Below are 20,685 nucleotides of genomic sequence, written 5' to 3'. Positions count from 1 at the left end.
AGTAGTAGTAGTAGTAGTAGTAGTAGTAGTAGTAGTAGTAGTAGTAGTAGTAGTAGTAGTAGTAAGTAGTAATATATTATAATGTGTCACTAATTATGGTGTAATTAACTATAATAACAATATTATTATTAACTTCCTGAAGAAGAAACTCTTACTCCCATTTTACATGAGGAAACAGGCTCAGAGTGGTTGAGTGAATTGACCCAGATCACAGAGCTAGTAAGTATCTGAGGAAGAAGTTGAACTCAGGTCTTTCTAATTCTTGGTCCCCTAATCTATCTAGTACAGTTGGAATTAAAGGCAGAGGAGACAGTATTTGGCATTGATACAGTACCTGGAGATTTCCTAAGTACTTTACATAAAATGGATAGAGTATTGACTTTGGAGTCAGGGGACCTGTGTTCAAATCTCACGTCTGATAATTAATAGCTGTAGGCAAGCCATTTAAGTTCCCTAGGCCTCAGTTCCATCATCTGTAAAATAGGGAGATGAACTAGATGGCCTTGGAAATTCCTTCTAACTCTAGATCTGTGCTTTCCAGGTGTCTCCTTATCATGTTATCATCATCATGTCATTATTATAATTATATCATATTTAGTAATGTGATATAATATGATATATAATATGATAATATATGATTCCATCATAATTAGTAACACATTAAAATATGTTACTACTGCCAGTAAACTCTTTAAATTATGCCATTCCAGAAAAATAGTTGATAATAATGTCAGAAATTTCCTTGAGACTAATCAACAATAAACTTTGCATTATTGAATAAGTCTTAGAAAAAAAATGTCAACAGCATTTTTCTTTTTAAAAACAAAGAAGAGAAGAGGAAGAGAAAGAGGAAGAAGGAGAAGAAGAAATATAATTCTGTGTTTTATATTAATTCCATTGTGCCACACACTTTGTAGGTTAATTTTTTTTATAGCTGACTTTAAGAAGGTTCATCGCGGCACCATTCCATCGCAGACTTTCAGCTCTTTCTCTTTTCTGATTAGACTCCTGTCACTCAGATGAAGTTTGGAAATATTTTCACTATGCAAAAATTTTCCTTGTAGGGATGGTGCCAGTATTGGCATTCACTGTCATGGAATTTGTGTTGGGAAAGACTGTATCCCTGATCTCTGGAAAGACCTAGCATACATTGATAGACAAACATATTATTTATTTCTTAAAACAATTTTTAAAAATTTCTTTTTATTATTATGAATTTAACAAACTTGATGTAATGAGCATTTCCTTTTTTCAAAGAATGGAAAAAAAAAGGAGGACTGCATATGAAGCCATGAATCTCTACCACATAGAGCTTCTTTGTTCATTTGTTTCAAATTTCCCAACCCTGTCCACTTCTGAACTTGTTTCTACTCCCTTCTGTTGATTTTTCAAAATTAATTCATCCATGCTCTCTTTTTTCTGTTCCTCATTTTTATTAGCATCATTTTCATTAATCCCCATTCTTCCCACTGAGTCAATCCCCCCCAAAAAAGGAAAAAACTTGCCTTTGTAACAAAAAAGTATGACAGTGCAAAGCAGATCCATCCATTGGCCCTGTCTAATGAGGTATGTGTTACTCTCTCTATTAGCCCATCGCCTCATCACCTCGGTGCCAAGGTAGGAAGCATATATGAGTCTTCTGGGGTCGTGATTGGTTGTTCTATTGATTGTAGTTCTGAAGACTTTGAGAACCATTTTCTTGTACAATTTTCTTTTCATTGTGTAACTTGTCCTCTTGGTTGTTTCTCCTTCACTCTGCTTCAGTTCAAGAAAGTCTTTCCTCCCAGGTTTCTCTGAATTTAACCTGACATCATTGCTTATGGTACAATAATATTTCATTAACTCATATATATATTCTGTTCAGCCATTTTCCAACTCAGAGGTGCCCACCTTTTTCTAATGCTTTGCTACAACATAAAATTTGTGTACACAGTTACTTTCCCCTCTTTGATCTCTTTTTTGTACATATTTTTCATTTCTCTTATCTTTGTATGGAAGTTTTTAAAATCACTAACAGTCAAATAGCCCTTTAAGGTTTGCAAAGCACATATATTCAGATGCAGTGGTCGGTTTGTTTCTGATGTTCCTATGTGTATCCTCGCTGATGTGAAGCTGATGTAAAAAGAATTCTGTAGCAGGTGTTGGAATATCTGCATTCCAGTATGGACCCTAATGCCTTCTTTTCGTATCCTGGAGTGAGTTCCTTCAATGTGAAAACTTATATATAATAAAAGAGTATTGGACTTGAAGCTGGGAGACCTATATCACCTTAAGCATCACTTAACTTCCTCAGGCTTCAGTTTTCTGATCTATAAAGGTAATAAACATTTATTAAATACCTACTCTGTGTCAGTCACTGTGCTAAGTGCTTTACAAATATTATCTCATTCGATCCTCACAGCAAAACCCTGGGAGGCAGGTGTGATTGTCCTGCTTATTTTACAATGTAGGAAACTGAGTCAGTTGAAAGTTAAGTGACTTGTCCGGGGTCACACAGTTAATTATTCTGTGTGGCTAGGGTGAAGTTAAGGTCATGCAATTTAATAGGAAATCGAGATACTAGTAGGGCAGGGCATTTGAGGAAGAATTGATGTGAATGTTTAAGACTCCTATTTAAGGGTTGGAAAGGACACCAGTAATCTACAAACTGAACTTCTTGCAAGAGGAAGGAGAATGACCTCGGGGCTGGAACTTAACAGCGCCAGGATCTGAACAAGGTCAATAGGTTTAAGAAAATGACCTTCAGAGGAGGAAAGTATGCTGCAAGATGGCGGCAGAGGGTGAGTGTAGAAGTGACAGTGGAAAGCCAAGAATATTCTAGCTCCTCCTTTTAAGACTGGTGTGTATTGGTGTGTTTTGGGGGATGGGGAGGGCAAATAAAAGGACAATGCCTGTGTTGGTGAAGATGCCCAGGGATACCATGTCTTCGAAGGTCGTACAGGAGGTGGTGAATAACAAAAATGAGACAAGCTTCTGTCATGTGACTCCAAGTCCAGTGTTTTTATGCTAGTTTCTCCTGCCGTAAACTACAGTGGGAGGTGGAGACTAGAGCAAGGGTCTTTCTAGCAGTACCAGTCTTTATTTCTCTAAATGGACTAGACTTCTTGAGGGCCCGGTCCACTCTTCTGATTCTTGATCCTCTCTAATGGGTAGCATTTGCAGGGCACAATGAAATACTGCGTGTAGAGTTCAGCGCATCACCTGGCACATAGCAAATGCTTAATAAATGCGTGTTGGCTTTTCCTTTCTGTCCCCGTGGAGTAGGCACCATTTAAAGATTAATTATTTTTTTTCTTTTTAAACGTATCAGATGTAAACACACATTCCATTCTCTAGCATCTCAGTATGAAAGTTATTTCTAAGAACATGGTTGGAATTTGTCTAAAGGATTTTGTTTCTCAGCCCAGGACCTGAGCTGAATGACTTTTAACAAAAGCCTAAAAACTACTTATCTCTGGATGATGGGAATGCTACCTTTAGTATCCTGAGAGAAGTAAAGACTGGCTCCTGAGAGGAAATTGGTTTTGGAGAAAAAATGTGGTGTTCAGCCCTGGTTAGCTTCTTTTATTTTATTTAGATTCTTTGTCTCTTAAAATGTTCTTTACAATCAAGATGGTAACTCAGAGACCCTTTGTGACGGTGTTGCTCTCTGTCAGACATTTTTACACCCAGACTTTGTTCAGTTTCCTTAAATCTAATCAACCAAGAATTTATTAAGCAGTTACTATGGGCTAGGCACTGTGCTGGATGTTGGGGATATGGTATAGTTCTTGCCCTGAAGGAGTTTATGTTTGAAAGGGCTGCTGCCTTGGACCAAGTCTTGAAAGTGTATTTGAGCAGACTTTTGTTGTTCTGCTACAGAAATGTCAAATCTTTAGGTCCTGAGCTGGTGGGTTATCTCTGGATATTGCCAAGAGTTTGAAAAGCTGATGGTTCTCTGTTTTGCTTAAGCTTAAACCAAAGCTTCTCTCTCTGTCTCTCTCTGTCTGTCTGTCTCTGTCTCTGTCTCTGTCTCTCTCTGTCTATCTCTCTCTCTCTCTGTCTCTCTCTCTCTCTCTGTCTCTCTCTCTCTCTCTCCCTCCAAACATTAAAAACACAGTGGTTTGGCTTTTTGTTTAATAGCTCCTATTTTCAGTGTCATGGACCCAGGAAGTAGAAGACATAGGTAGTGGTGGTGGTGATGGTAGGGGAAGGGAGAGCCATGATGCTGACTGGAAGTGGCTACATTTGGAAGTGTCCCGGTGGAAGCTAGAGTTTGTTCATGTATCTGGGGATGGTGGCCCACCATTTTGAGTCGAATGACGCCATTTTATGCTTTGGCCTTCCCTCTATAGGCACAACCCGGCCTCCAAGAGAAGGAGAAGTGCCCGGGGTGGATTACAATTTTCTGACGGTCAAAGAGTTCCTGGATCTTGAGCAGAGTGGCACCCTCTTGGAAGTTGGCACATATGAAGGTAAGATGATCTGCTAAGGGGACAAGCAGGCAGAAGCAGACTGGGCTGAGCCCCTCTGTAAAATGACTTGCTTCTCAAACTTTTGCTTTTCTTTATTTATTTGCACTCAATATTTCTTTCAAAATGGGGACTTTCCTGTTTTTACTGAAGTAGCAAAATTGCATTTATGTACACAAAATGATTTTGTATAGAAGTCTCCTTGTATCTCAAAATTCATGATAGTTTTATTGTCTAAGAATCCTATTTCCACGTCTGACCTCCATTCCTTTATCCCAATGAACTTTGAGAGCAATGATATGGCATGATTGTTATTTGGCATTTTTTTATTGTCTGATTAACACATGTGCGCACATGTGTGTATACACACATTTACACACACGTATAAGTACATGTGTGTATACAAATGTGCATACATATATGCACATACATATATTTACATAGACATATATAAGTGTGTATGTGTGTGTATGTATGTGTGTATTGCCTGAACAATGGCTCTCAGTGGTTAATGAATTAGGAGCTCGTGTTTGTGCCCACACGCTTCTGTTCTAAAAATGATAGTTTATTTAGCTGATCTTATTAACTTACTAGCCTCATTAAACAGCAAGAGGTAGGTGGAGGGAAAATCTCATTTACAGAAAGCTTTGATGAGAAACCAAGTAAAGCCAAATCATCCCCCAGGTGTGGGATAAAACTGGAAGCAGGACAACAAACAGATGAAAAAATGGAACATCTCTGCTAAGACTCTTATCACAAAGTGTTTTCTCTGACATAGACAGTGGACGTACTATATTTGGACTCAAACGTGCCAGTCTCTGATAAATAAGGAATTATAAATGGAATAAGAACAGCAAGATAAGTGCTGTAAGACCAGACCAACTGTGTACAGAAGAGGTCTATGCCGGAGGCAACAACTTTTAGAGCGTTGAGGAATCTAGTCAATGCAGCTGAGTAAGGGGAGGACACTCAATGCCTGTGGGAAAAACAAACATGTATTAAGTGCCTACTATGTACCAAGTACTGTGCTAAATGCTTTACAGATATAATTTCCTTTCATCCTCACAACAACCCTGGGGTGTCTGTGATATTATTATCCCCATTTTACAGTTGAGGAAAATGAGACAGAAGAGACTTGCTCAAGGTTACACAGCTAGTAAGTATCTGAGGCCAGATTTGAACTTGGGACTTTCTGTCTTCAGGCCAAACCCTCTGTCTACTGAACCACTTCCAAGTGCTCCCCTAGATTCTCAGATTCTCCTAAATGAGATCCACAATCATGCAAAAGAATTACTCTAATTAGGGCTCCAGGAAAACCAAGTGGATGAAGAATGTTTGTTGTGCCTACTATGATATGCTGTTGGGGCTAGGTCTGTCAGTGCATGTGTCTTGCATAGATCTTGCATGTTGAGAATGAACTGGGCCCAGAATGGAAGAGGAGAACAAACTCCATTGTATTTGGAAAACTTCAGATGTTTTGTTTGTTTTTAGTGACCCCCAGGTCTTCCATGAAACAGATCCATTTCTTTAGTACTAATACCCTTTTGTTCTTTTGTGTCATGGAATACTAAGGTACGTGAAGCATTAGGTTGCATGTCACCTATTGGATAATGATAGTCATGGTGAGTATGAATAGACTTTTGCTAATTACAAATGAAGAACTGTGCACTGAAAGTAGCATAAAGAGCATCATCATGGAGACATATGATTGGAAGAGGATGGAGGGAAGCCTCTTTGCAAGAGTATAAGAGCCAACAGACTAATAGCCTATGTGCTCCATTGCCATCCATGCAAAGTCAAAAAAATAAGAAGCGCTCCAAGCTCTTAAGGGGGGAAATCCATGGAAGATTTACAAGAGAATATGATCAAGCATCACATGTGGTAGGAATGTGAGGATGAGTTACAATCTGCTCCTTCACAGGGAGGACTCACCCCCATCGATGACATCACATTCTCCAAGTATCTGCCGTTAGACAATTTGGAGGTTCTAATGGAATGATTAACCTCAGAAATCAGACTCAATATAAGTACGAGCTATCCCATTGTCAAGTTCAGCACCCATGTGATGAGCTAATTGCTCCTATTTCAGATTGTGGTCATCTATTATCTAATAATCCTGTGATTCTTCTAATTTAGGTCTTCTTAGTGAAAAACAAATGCATCCAAATGCCTGCTGTCTACCCCTTGATCATTAACGGACCTTGGTCTCTGATTGAATTTAGCCCATACATTGTTTGTCATCTTTTAAGCATACTCTCCCAGGATCCCAGAACAAGTATTGACTTTGTGGTCTGCGAGTATTAAGAGGCTAGAGGATTGTCTCATAAAGAGGTTTGTCCTAGAATAGCTAAAGCAAACATTATTCTTGGTGCTTTTTAATGGGGTGAAAGAAGGAGAGGACTGGACTGTGTGAACTGAAAATTTATTTCTTCATCTTAACCTCTCTCAGGCTCAATTTTGGCCACACCAAACAATCAGTGCACCTGAGAACAAAGGAGTAGGTTCCCCCTGGTTAGCAAAGAGAAAATGAAATTTACTCACGTCTAAGCGCCATGCCCACCTCAGAGGTTTACTGTTAGCAGGGCCGGGCAGTCAAAGGGCCAAAAAAAAAAAAGCCTTATGTCAATTACTGTAGTTTAGTCCTTCTGACTTATCACAGTCCTTTTAGTGTTAACTGGGGCCCGGAGTCCCCTCAAAGTAAGAGCTCCCCATGTTAGAGTGTTTTGATTCTGACATCAATGGCTTCTGCCCTGAGGAAGACTGGAAAGTGAAGTGTCTAGGATTCTCATGACGTGAACCTCTATGAGAATACCCAGAAACAATGTGCATTAAGCACCTGGCATAAAACAACATGGAAGCTTTTTTTCAAAACAAAGACTTGTTGGATAATGCCGCATAATTGTATTTTCCAAGACTGTTGTATGATAATGTTGTTTCAGATTCTTGTAGTTATGTTTGTTTTGCCTTGTCGAGGTAATAAGCCTTTTCCTGTGCACAAGGTTGAATCAATGTCATTTTTTTTTTGTCTGCTCCTGACTACATAATGTTCTAGTTTTGGGTCTTTGAGTCAAGTGTTTTTCCTAAGCATTGAGAATAGTTTATGTCTGTTACAGGCTAAAACAAAGCTTTGAATTGGGAAGGTTAGCCTGAACAAGGGCCCCGTTTTCAGTAATTGGGTTTTTATTTAATATCAGAACCAGTCTTTGGAATGATGCTGGGTCAGGTAATCCTCTAGGCTCTTCCTTCAGGAGCTTTTTCTCATTACCTCCTGGTTCGTTAGCCTGCTCTTGCCTCTCTCTTAGCTCACACTATTTCTTAAAAGCACCTGCATTTTTTTTGATTTACTATCTCCTCTTATTTGCTTTGGAGAGAGAGCATGTTATAGTGGCTGTTGTCATGGAGACATTCAGAGCTGTCCTCTGAGGCTTCCTAGCCCTGTGACCTTGGGCATTGCTTTTAACTAGTCTCTCTGAGCCTCGGTTTTCTCATCTGTAAAACAGCGATAGTAAGACCTACAGAACCTGCATTGATAGGATTTTGAGAGGCTCAGTTGAGATAATGTATGCAAAGGTTTTGCAAACCTAAGAGAACTGGATTTTTGGTGCATTATTTTTTGTGCCAAACTCAACAAACACCAAAGAAAAAGAGGCTTGCACACAGAATTATATGTCTCTGTTTTTTAAGCTTAATTTTTTTAAGGAATATAATGAATTCTACCTATAGCTTTCAAAGCTGACTTGCTTGTCCGTGCTTCTTTTTGGCTTTCCTTCTGGTTCTTAGAGATTGATTTGGGATGAACCTTTTGATTTTATTGGTATAGTGAACTCTGGGTAAAAGAACTCCCTGTACTAATGCAGGTCAGAGCATCCTCTGCAGCTGAGTGTTAGGGAGTCGTTGGGTCACACTGGCCATATGAGTCAGTGGTGAGGCTGGAACCTAGGCCTTTGTGGCTCTGAGGCTGGTTTTCTTTTCACAATCCTCAGCCATCTCTACCTGGTTTTTCTTGTCTTTTTCCTTCATTCACCTAGGCCTGTGTTGCTAATAAAACCACAGTAAAATTAGGATTTATAATTAAATACCTTTAATCTGTGATGTTCCAGGAACAGAGAGAGCTTGGGGAATTGGAATCCACAAAGAATCCAGAGATTAGAGGCAGCTAGGTGGCACAGTGGATAGAGCTCCAGCCTTGGAGTCAGGAGGACCTGAGTTCAAATCTGGCCTCAGACACTTGACACTTACCAGCTGTGTGACCCTGGGCAATTCACTTAACCCCGATTGCCTCACCAAAAAGAAGAAAAAAAATAAGAATCCAGAGATTATTAGAATCTAGAGATTACATCCTTTTCAGCCTCTTCTTTCATGAACACCTGAACAGAGCTATATGTGGAGCCCCATTTGTTCGCCCCAGCCTGAAGTGACATTTTACTTATCTCTCACCTTAGTTCTACTCCTTGAAGGCAGGGAGAATTTTTTTTTTCCCCTTTATATCACTAGAACTTAGTACATAGCAGGCACTTAATAAATGTTCCCATATGTCCTGCTTACTTCTGAATGCTCACTCCCACAAAGAAGGACTATTCTCACTCCTATGTCATGTGTTGTGTAGAGCATGCTGAGAGGCAGATTGACCTAATGGCCTTGATGAAGGCCTGCCTCAGAGTCAAGAATACCTGGGTTCATGTCTCTCCTTCTGACTCATACTGGTTGTGTTACCCTGGACAAGTCACTAACCCCTCAGCGCCTCAGACAGCTCCCTAACCCCAGAATTCACTGAGCCCTGCGGACCTGCGTTGGTGGAGGGAGAGGCGACTGTCTCTTATTGGTGGTTCTTGTGGACAGAAAGATAATATAAAGCCTAAAGAGTCCTTATAACCACCTAACGCCTCTCCAAGTGTCAGTCTCCTCTTAAAGAGTGAAGGGGCCTTAGCATCTAGTTTCTTTCTTTCTTGCTGTTTTTAATAGGGGACAAAATGAAGATGCAGAGAGTTTGGGAAAGTGAACTGAAGTCATGCAGAATTAGGACTCCCGCCCCCAGTTTCCTAACTCCCCATGCAGTGCCCTACGCCCATGATCCCATGCTTTTCTCCACTTTTTCCAATAGCTGGAGTCGGGCAGTTTCCTTCCTAGCAGTCTGCTCCAGGGGCAGAGCTCACCCCGTCTCAGAAAGGCCTCCAACAGATGCAGACCACCCTGTATCTTGCCCTGCAGGCTGGCCCCATTCCGTGAGGCATCAGGGTGCTGTGTGGGTGGGTTTTCTGCTTGACCCTTTGACCAGTTAACAAAATCAAATTACATCATTGCCATGGAAAGATTTCAGGAGACTTCCCATAACACTGTGTGTCGGTTTCCCCTTCTATGACAGAGACCTGGAACTGGAAGGAATTGTAGAGGTCATCTGGTCCAGCCCTGGCATCTATAAAATGATGCCCAGATCCCTTCTGGCCTAATGTTCTATGGTTCTGGTGATTAAGGAACTGGGGCTTTAGGTGGTTCTATGGGCTCTTTCTATATTCTACTCCTTGAGGCTCAGAGTGGTTCAGTGACTTGCCCAAGGTCACACATGTAGTGATTAACACAGATGGCATTTGGACCAGGCTCCGCCCACTGATTCCAGTCCACACCTCTTTCCACTGTATCACAGTGAGAGTTTCTTAGTTGTAGGCTTTCAAGATCAGCTGACCCACATCTCTTCTTGAACTCCTGATTCTTCTTTATGCTCTCCTGCTGAGAGCAGGCAGGCTGCTGGGTCTGGTATCTTAGCTGTAGAGCACTGGAGGGGGTGGGAGGGAGTTTGCAATGGATGAGTTAGTCAGAGGGGCCAGTTCAAAGCAGGGCTGTTTTACAAATGACTGTGGGGTAGATGAGACTGATTACATAGACCTTGCACTTAAATGAAAGTCTTCCCCTCTCATGGTGTTTCTGATGGGAATGATGGGGGACTTATATTATTTAGGAGTGAGCTATTCATTGATAAGGTGAGTTTCCTTCTGGAAGGGCTATATCCCTCCCAACCAAGGCTGCACTTTGATGGAAACAGAGACAAAGAAGAGAAGTGAATAGTATCTGGTAGGGGAGTCTCCATTTTTCATCACGCAAGTCCTAGTAAGCTGCCGCCATCCTGTTACCAAGACATTTGGAGACATGTTCCTTGGCAGACCCTGGTTACCCACTTGATGGGATAAGCCCTGCTGGTAAGACCAGGGGGACTAAAGACCTTGTTGGTATACATTGCTAATGAAACAGTCAGCTGGCAAATATCGCTCAACCTGTTTATCACTTCCTCACATGAATGTATATGTCTGTAAGGTTCTACTAAGTTATTCCTCATACATGTGTTTTAGAAACAGAATCAATTTTATCATGCACCTAAAGGTATATAGCCTATGCTCCCCAACTGAAATTTCATCAGTGTAGGAGACTTCTGGTATGGAACATACCTCTTGCTGCTTAGATTGGTAGCTTAGCTGTACCCTATAAAGCTCCCTGGGGCAATGAGAAGTAGAGGGACATGCCTGGGGTCATATACTAATAAAAGCCAGAGGTACAGTTTATACTCAGGTGTCTTTGTGAGTGGGGGTTGTTTCATTAATGGTATCTGTCTCTCCAGCACCAATCAGTGTCTATCCCAGACTATGTGCTTAAATACTCAGGAATTGTTGATTGATTCCAGACTCCATAACTAGCCCTTTCTCCAGCAGGCCACATTGTCCCATCATCAGTGGCACTTGAACCTACCTAGCCATTGTCTTCTCAGAACTTAAAAACTGAGACAGAAAGCCAAGACAAAGACACCAAAGAAATGAAACTAAGTGCTGAACAGAGACCTAAGTGAGTTATATGGAATATGTGCAAGCATACCATTTAGAGGCATTTCTTAGCATCATAGATTTAAAGCTGACAAGTACTTCCAAGCTCATTGAATGCTGGGTTTCTTAACCTTTTTTATGTCTCAGACCCCTTAAGCAATCCGGTGAAGCCTACGGACCCCTTCTCAGAATGATGTCTTTAATGCATAAAATAAAATGCATAGTTTTACAAAGTCGAGTCAGAAAGCTTTCATTAAACTCTTTCAGTATGCCAGACATTGTGGTAAGCACTGGGAATCTAAAGAAAGGCAAACAAAACAAACAAACAAGAAAAAGTCCATCTTCTCAAGGAATTCACAGTCTAAGGGGGGAGGCGATATGTAACCGATTATGTGAAACAAAATATATATAGGATAAAATGGAGATAATCTCAGAAGGAAGGCATTAAGATTAAAGAGGATTTGGAAAGACTTCTTGCAGAAAGTGGAATCTTAGCTGAGACAATCATTCTGAAGCAAAGGAAACCCATTATATTGGAATACAGTTATCAAAATACTAAGAAAAGAAGTTCATGGATCCCCATTGGAACTTCTGATCTAATCTATTTTGTAGTTGAGACAACAGTTCCATGGAGGTTTCAGCAACTTCAAAGGTCACCCAATCTGAAGAGCAAAACCAGAATTTTAAACCAGATCCTCTCATTCCAAATCCAACACTTTTTTAGTGAAAGGTGGTGAATGAAGAGAGAATCATGGGACTTCGGCTGGAGATTTAGAGGGAAGAGTAAGAGAGATGCAGTGATGGTTCAGACCCAAAGCAATTCATCAAGTTGACTGGTTGGGGAGCAATTGCTATGAGTCAAGTTATTACAAAAAAAAAAAAAAAGTGGCCGTGAGATACTGGCAGTTTTGAGTGCACATCTGGAGCCTGATATAAAAGGGCAACAAATTCATCCATCCCTTAGCTAGATATTCTTGGTCACCCTGGTGACATTGATCTCAGGGCTCATGGGAAGAGGCTAGCACAAGAAGAATTTCCAGTATTTTCTTGACTGTTGTGGTCCATTGGTCTTCCAACTAGTCAGCTCTTTTGCTAAGTTATTCCACCATGATATTAGACACATCAAGGAACAAGGAATGGAAAGTGAATACTTAGCCCAGAAAGATCTTTTCTCAGTATCTTATCATTTTTTCCAGATATCAGCTAATACCATGAATTTTTAACAGTGGCTACTATATAGATAGATAGGATATCTCTTGAAAGCCACTCATTAATATTGATTAATATTGAGTCATAGGTCCTGGGTTCAAATCTCATCTTGGCAAGTCCTTTACTCTTCCTCAGTTTTACAAAATGTGGGAGGTTGGATTCATTGGACTTCAGATCCTTTCAACTCTAAATCTAAGATCCTGTAATCCTGAGAATAAATACAAATAAAAACAAAGTCATTAAATTCAAAGGAGAGCATTAGAAATCAGGAACCCTTATCTATTACATCAGGAGCATGAAGATCAAATGCATTCACTTTTAAGCACAGCTAGTTTATGTCAGAAGTGGGACTTGAACCCAGATCTTCCCAACTCCAAGTTGAGAAGATTAAGATTGATCCTGAATCAGTTTCTTATTGATCCTATTTACAATTAATTGATTTCGTCCTATAACTGCTGAAGTCATGGTTCTTTATCTCTGAATTTAATTCAGTGTTCAGGGACCTCTAATGGGTTAAGTTTAAAAATCCAGCTTTCCTTCTTCAAGGAATTTAATTGACCTGGGAGAATGTATGTGAACAGAAAGGGAGTTTGGTCCTGATATCTTCACTATACCAACCTATCCTTCAAGGATGTCTGGTTTGCTGTCCAAAAATCTGCACCACTCTTTCACACCTGGACTCAAACAAAGGGTACTTCCTAGTCTCACACAAGAAGAAAGGAGCTAGCCCTCGTCACCAAATTTCCAACTTGTTGTGTTGTTCCCTGTGCCTAGTTCTGTAACCAGCCATGCTGCCTTTAATCCTATCTCATCTCTGTTCTTTGTTCTGTGGTCCCCAAAATCTATATAAACATAGCAGCCCTTTTGCTCAAGATCTTTGTCATTAATGGAGGCAAGCCATTGATCCATTTATTGAAATGCCCCTGCTAATAAACGTTATACTGCTCAGAGACCTGCCTCAGTTTCCCCTTTGGTTAAAATTCAATCATGACAGAGGCCAACCATTTTATATTTTTATTTATTTATTAAACATTTATTGTGTTTTTGTACCCCCTGGGTGCCTAATTCAGTGCCTACCACAGAGGATAGCTTCGTAGATATTAGCGGAATTGACATTGGCATTGATGAGCCTTTTCTAGCTATGCCTCCCCACCAGAATATCACAAAACTTGATTTTCCCTTTTTTCTTCAATAGACTTTCACTGTCTCACTAACCAGTTCATTCCTTCTATTGCTGGCCTATGAGGAGTATGGAGATCAGCTTCCCCAGACTCTTGTCATGAGCACATTAGTATGGGCCAAGACAGAGGCGTCAAGGCAGAAATTCAGTCTTGACCCATCATTCTGCGTCCTCTTCTCTTCTGACTTTCCTAGTCAGTGAGGGAGGTGAGATTGTTCCATTTCCTTCAGCTTGGGGCTTTCCCATTTGTTCAGAGACAGATTATTAGAGTGCTCTAATTTAATTGTTTGCATTTAGTTTTATAGAATTAGAATCATAGCCATATGGCGAGGGAGATAGATACTGAAAAACCGTGAGGGAGTCTCCTAACAGTGGTTAAATGGAGGCCTTGGATGCTGCCCACATTGCACCCTGTTCAGGCTTATATTGTGGAGCTGTCATAGCTCAGAGCCTGGGGTTTGCCTGGCCATGGGAAGCGGATCATCTTCAGATCGTCCTTGCTGCCTGGGAGACACGCATTGGGAGAGAGACACGAAAGATATCCTCCTTCTGCACCAGTGACCGTGCCTCAGAAACTCGAATGCTGGAGTTGGAAAATAACCCAAATATTGTCCAATTTCTCTTATAAATAAATGCTAACCATTAATGTTAAGCTCAGATAAATTCCTAGGGGAGGGATAGACCCTGAAAACCCTCTTTTATTTCTTATAAATTACTAAAAAGAAGCATTGAAGTTACTGATTTTTTTTGCAAGTCAGCAAGCATTTATTAAATGCTTACTATGTGTGTGGCACTGTGCTAAACGTAGGATACGAGAAAAAAGGCAAAAGTAGATGATGCCATCAAGGAACTCACCGATAATAATGTTACATAGAAGATCTAGACACAGAGTCAATGGAGGGGTAATTAATCAGAGGCAGTGAATGCACTAGCATTGAGGGGCACCTGGGGAAAAGGCTGCATGTGGAAAATGGGATTCTAGTCTGGGATTGAGGGAAGCCAGGAGGCAGAGGTGAGGTGTGAGACCCATCCAGGCATGGAGGATGGCCAGAGAGAATGGGCAGAGGTGGGAGATGTGTTATTGCCCATGAGAAACAGCAAGGATGCCAATGTCACTTTATTGTATTTAGAACCAATGTCACTTTATTGTATTTAGAAGGCAGTAAAATGTAAACAGACTGGAATGCTTAGAGAGGGGCAGTCTGTAAAGATTTGATCCTGGAGGCCAGAGGGAGTCCCTGGAGGTTATTGAGTAAGGGCATGACTTTTGGAAGATCACTTTGGCAGGTAGGAGTGGAGAAGGGACTGGAATTAAGAGATAATGCTGAGAGCCCAATCAAAGAAAGAAATCATTTTCTTTGTGACTCAGACTCTTTGTGTTTTCTCCTTGTAGCCCCAAAGTCATTTCAGCAGTGGCCACTTAACTGCCTATGTGCTTAGACAAGCAGCCAGAGGATTCCTGCCAATGGTGGCCAGGTGTGATGGCTAGCAAGCTGGAGTTGGAGTCAGGAAGCCCTGAACAGAAATCCCCCATTGGATACTTATTTGCCATGTAGCCATGACCAGTTTGCCTACAGAACATTCCATCACTTACCTGGAAAATGGGCTTAAAAATATCTGCAATTCCCTACCTCTACAAGGCTGTTGTGAGGTTCGGATGAGCTGATGTTTGCAAAGTTCATTGCAGTCTCGACACATATCAGTTATTATTATTTATGAATCCATTTCTTTTTCCATCTTACTGGTAAAACGTATAACAGAATGTGATCTAAACTTTCTATGCCTCAGTTTTCTCATCTGGAAATATATGTCGCACCTCCCTGCTTCTTGGAGTTATTGAGTTGCTGGATGGGAGGATATGAAAATTTTTAAAAGCTCTATTAGTAAGTCCATCATTTAAGAGAGCTCAGGCTAGGGCTAGGCCCCAGCCCTGTAACTTCCTTGCTATAGGGATTCCCCCGGTGAGGAAAATCCCTCTCTCAATGCATGTTGCTGCCTTCTTTTAATTTATAGGAATAGTAAGTTGCCCAGAGCTCTAAGACTGATTTACCTGGGGTCACGTAACGAGGTTGGGTTAGAAGTAAGAGTTGAACCCAGATCTCTGCCCTACTCTTTACACATCTAAAAGGGAATCATTCTAAATACCATGCCCATCTCTCTCCTTTTAGAAATCAGGTCCTCTGCTTTCCACCAGGCAAGCACCCATATTGCTTCGTCCTGCAATGAAATAAGGATTGTGGTTGTTCCTTCCTTTTGCATAGACCCATACACAGGAACCACTGACAACTCAGTCTGAGGCTTGCCTTTTTCTTAGCATGTTTTGGAACAAGTTACTTCTCACAAAGAAATACCCGTCCGCATAGCTTCATAGGACACATCCTTCCCCCTCACTCCCCACAAGCATCACATACCAAGTTTCCAAAGGGAAGCCCAGTCCGCATGTCCAAAAACTCTTTGCGAAGTCTTAAGATTTTATAGCTTAAAATTACAACTTAAAAGATTTTGGGGACACTGAGTAATAGATGACCAACTTTCAGGGAGCATTTGGGAGGGGATATTTAGAGAGGGGAGGGAATTTAGAGCATTTGTGAAGAAGCTTGGTTGGAGGAAGAAAGTGCACTGGGAAAGTGAAATTCAGAAATTAAAAAGGAAAATATTTATAGACTTGTAAACTCACTGATTAAGAGCTGAAAGGAACCTTAGAAGCCATCAGATTCTATTCCCTCATTTTACAGAGGAAACTGAGGCCCATAGAGGGTAAGTGACTTGTCCACCGTCAGTCCTAACACTAGTAAGTGTCTGAGGCAGGATTCTGAACTCAGGGCTTCCTAACACCAAGTCTAGAACTTTATCCACTAAGCTACCTCATTGCCTCTCAAATTCACTTTGGTTTGTTTTAATTGTTGCAGTTCAGGCCTGGGATTTTGTGGTTTCATTTGTTTGAGGAGCTCCCAGTGTGGAAACTCTGTCCACAAATGCAGATTGTCAACTCTGCTATAACGCATAGCCTTAGGCAGTGGCCTCAGGCACCAAGAGGTTACCAACCTACCCAGCCTTTTGTGGAGCAGAAACAGAATAGGATTCTTGGTTTTCCTCACTCAGAGGGTAGCTTCTCTCTCCTATTTCATGCTGCCTTTCTTTAATTAGATATTAAAAATAGAGATTTGTGGGATAAACACATTGAGGAAAGGCTGTGTTAGGTCTGTGAGGCTTTGTTTTCCTTTTTTTCTAAGGTGGATAAAAACCTTTGCTTCTGCATCTCAAGGTATATGGGATATGAAGGCTAGGGGTCAAAGGAGGTTCTGCTGGCCCTTCAAGGCCCAAAGGTGGGTGGGAATCCTGCTCACATCAGTTCACTTCAATCCAACAAGCATTTAGCCAATGCCTCCTGTATGTGAGAAGTGTAGAGCAAAGAAGTGTAAAATCTTAGAGACTACTGAGTGGGGAGGCAAAGAACAGACTCAGGGAAAGGAAGAGGGAACAAGGGAATAAAGAAAGTACCTACTGTGTGCCAGGCACTGCGCTAAGTGCTTTACAAGCAGTATCTCATTTGATGCTCTCAACAACCCTGGGAGGTAGGTACTGTTATTATCCCCATTTTACAATTGAGGATACTAAGGCTGTGATTTGCACACCGTCTAAGGTCAAATTCAAACCTGGGACTTGCTGAGCCCAGGCCCGTGCTCTATCCACTGAATCACCAAGCTGGCCCAACTTTACTCACACAGATAAGTAAAGATCAAATAAATACCAGGCAAGTGCAAAATGATGGGATGGTGGGACCAAGCGTTTATTAAGTGAGCTACTCTAACCTGCGTATACCATTGCCATTTTCAGGGTGGAAATCACACCACCTTCAAGAAATATAGAAAGGGCAGGGAAAAGGCTTTTTAACATCCTTGAAAAAGGCCTTTTTGGGGGATAATACAAAAAAGCAAATCTCTGTTATTTTATTTTCACAAGTTTTCCCTCTCCTGCTTCTTTTAACCAGCTCATGAATCCCACTACTTCCAAAAGGCCACCATTGGTGTCCACTGCTATCTTTATACTTATCATTGGTCTCAATCACGCATCTGTTTGGTCTTAATGTATACACCCCATGAAAGCTCTCCCATATGGGAAACGACCTTACAGGGTTTTATGTAATTATTTGGTCTCTAAAAGTTATTCTCGGCAAGGCCAGTCTAAAAAGCATTTATTAAGTGTTGAGGATGACTAGCCCCTCCGGGGTAAGGGCTTGCTAGCCCTTTCCAGGGCTGCCCATCCTCCTTTGGTGTACACCTGATTCACCTAACTCTGACCTGTGGCTCTAAGAATCTGTAGCATGCACAGTGACCACATCCTGGTACACCTCTGCAGATGGGCTAAACCAGGTTGAGGGTAACTGACAGACCTCAAACCTGTTGCTGAGTTAGGGGGATGTCTACCCCAAGCACGTGAAAACTTTCCCTGGCAGAAAGGAACAATTTGTTCCAATGGCCGTGAAGGCAGCTGCAGAAGGGCTTAGAGCTTAGTCAGTCATTAAAGATGGCACTAAGGTCATCCATTGCATTCCAGGCCATCGCCAGTCATCCTGACTTTTGTCCTGCCGCTGGACTTTGATGACTCTGGAAAGAGGGAGTACACCTGACTATTTTGTCTGCCTTTGCCTCACTTAAATCCAATCAAGTCAAGACATCACCCATGACGTTATTGGTCGTCTTCGAAAAAGGACAAACAATAATTAGGTGCCTCCTAGCTACTTGGCATCAGGATACAAAGTCAAAATGAAAACAATCCCTCTCCTCAAGGAATTTATATTCTACTTACGGGTTGACTCAGATATTGTAGGCCCCATATAATTAATTATGACCTTATTATTATGTCTGATTAATCTTGAGAATGGGCATAATAGCACATATCTTATAGGGTTATTGTGAGGCTAAATGAGATAATCCACACAAACACCATAAATGTTAGCTATTATTAATATTATTGTCTCATTTTCTTGACTTTATCCAAGGATACTAATTTCTTGTACCTCAAGGGATTGATGGTTCCCATTAATATTCTCCACCAGTTCATTGGATAGCAATTTCAGCTGTCCTGCAGGTTGAATAACCTGTGAATTAAGCTAAGCAAATAGCATAATAATGCTATTTTGTACTTAACCCTCTTCAAAGGGAAATGATTATATTCAGGTTAAATATGGACCTGCTTCAGGCTACCAAGCCATATAATGGATCTCTTTGCTAGAATGCCCTTTCTCATATATCACCAGGGGTGTATAAACACCGTCAAGATTTTGATAGTTTCATTGAATGTTGTTATTCTTTTGAATTACATTCTTTGGATCAAAGTTTTATGTGGGAGTCAGTCAAGAGATTTCTGGCCAATTAGCCAGTGAAATGAATTAATCAGAGATCCCAACCGTGACCCAATTGGGGTCCCAGAAATCAGCATGTCTTTTTATGAATAGGGTAATCAGGTATAAAATCATACACTACAGTTACAAGATTCAGATCTAGCTGAGCCCCTCGGGGCTTGTTGCCACAGTTTTTAGATCTTTTGCAAGGGGTTCAAATTAATTTGCTGTGTCTGGTAGTGGTACTATTAGCCCCCTTTCCTATTAAATATGTGATTTGGTGATAAATGGAAGACAGGGATATCGCGTGCCGACTTCCGTCTTTCTTGATGTCCCTGCTTCATCTGACACTCTTTAGCACCACTCCTGGATGCTGTCTTCTTCTTCGGGGGTCTCTTGAATCTTCTTTAACCCATGTGAGGACTGCTTCTCAATCTCCTTTGCTGGATCATCATCCATGAGGCTTATACCCCTTAGCCTTGGATATGTATGACCCAAGACTTTGTCTTGGGCCCTACAGGAACAAGATAGGGGAGAGATAGTTAGACCACACTTTGTCTGAAAAAAAAAATCTGGGGGGGTTTGGTGGATCACATACTCAATATAGGTCGATGGTATTCTGTGCAACCAAAAACGCTTCCAGGAATAAGGGGATGAGAGTCCCATTGTGCTCTGCCCTAATCCCACTGCTTCTGCAGGATTGTGTTCAGTTCTGGGTATTGCACTTTAGAGATAGTATTGATAAAACAGGGAAAAAGGGATTCAGAATGCTGAAGAGCCTGGAATTCTTCCTTGTTATATGAAGATCATTAATGGAACGGGGGTGTTTAGCCTTGAAAATAACAACAACCGCAACCACAACCAACATTTATACAGAGCTTACTATATGCCAGGCACTGTGCTAAGCACTTTACAAGTCTGTTTGGCCCCAGAGGACAGAAGCAGAAGCCATGAGTAGAAGATGCAAAAGGGCCAATTTAGGCTTGATGTCAAAAAAAATCTTCCTAACAATGAAAACTGTACAGAAGTGGAATGGGCTGCCTGAAGAGCTGGTCAGGCTCCCCTCCTTGCAGGTGTTCAGACAGCAGCTGGATGACAGTGGCTGGCATTTATACAGTACTTTTTTAAAGGTTTGCAGAGGACTTTACAAATATCACATTTTATCCTCACAACAACCTTGTGAGGCAGGTACTATTATCGGCCCAATTTTATAGATGAGGTAAATGAGGCTGAAGGGGGTTCGGTGGACTTAGCACAGATTATATAGTTATTAAGAGTCTGAAGCTTGATTTTGAACTCAGGTCATCCTACTCCAAGTGCCCCATTCACTGCACCACCCAGCTGCCATCTCCCAGATGACCTAGATGAATGATTGCTTATTGGGTATGTTAAGTTTGGTGGGGTTCCTTTTGTGTAGGTGTTGGGCTAGAATCTAGACCAATGGTTGCTGAGGTCCCTTAGAACTTCAGAATTCTGTGATTCTATTCTGAAATGCCTCTAGGCTAGGATACATTCTCCGATAAAATAGAAACTCCTCCGTTTGGCATTCGAAACTCTCTGTTACCTGGCACTGTCTGATCTTTCCAGACTCATCAGACTTTACTCCCCTTCTAGTACTCCACAGGACAGACAAGCTGTCTTTATGTTTACACACACACACACACACACACACACACACACACACACACACACACA

The 20,685-nt window shown here is 41.2% G+C and overlaps 1 protein-coding gene across 12 annotated transcripts in view; it reads left to right on the top strand.

Annotated features, from left to right (window-relative positions):
- Positions 1-20,685, top strand: part of MAGI1 (membrane associated guanylate kinase, WW and PDZ domain containing 1) — a 673,862-nt gene that overhangs the window by 513,290 nt on the left and 139,887 nt on the right. For all 12 annotated transcript variants that reach the window (XM_027863725.1, XM_027863727.1, XM_027863720.1 and 9 more), the window contains exon 3: positions 4,335-4,454. In XM_027863725.1, coding sequence (XP_027719526.1) covers positions 4,335-4,454 — 120 coding nt within the window. The remainder of the gene's footprint in view (positions 1-4,334; positions 4,455-20,685) is intronic.

The sequence above is a fragment of the Vombatus ursinus genome, unplaced genomic scaffold (genome assembly GCF_900497805.2).
Source record: "Vombatus ursinus unplaced genomic scaffold, bare-nosed wombat genome assembly UNPS02014773.1, whole genome shotgun sequence".
In the NCBI taxonomy this organism is placed as follows: domain Eukaryota; kingdom Metazoa; phylum Chordata; class Mammalia; order Diprotodontia; family Vombatidae; genus Vombatus; species Vombatus ursinus.
Note: the sequence above shows the minus strand (reverse complement) of the source record. Positions and strands in the feature narration are given on the sequence as shown.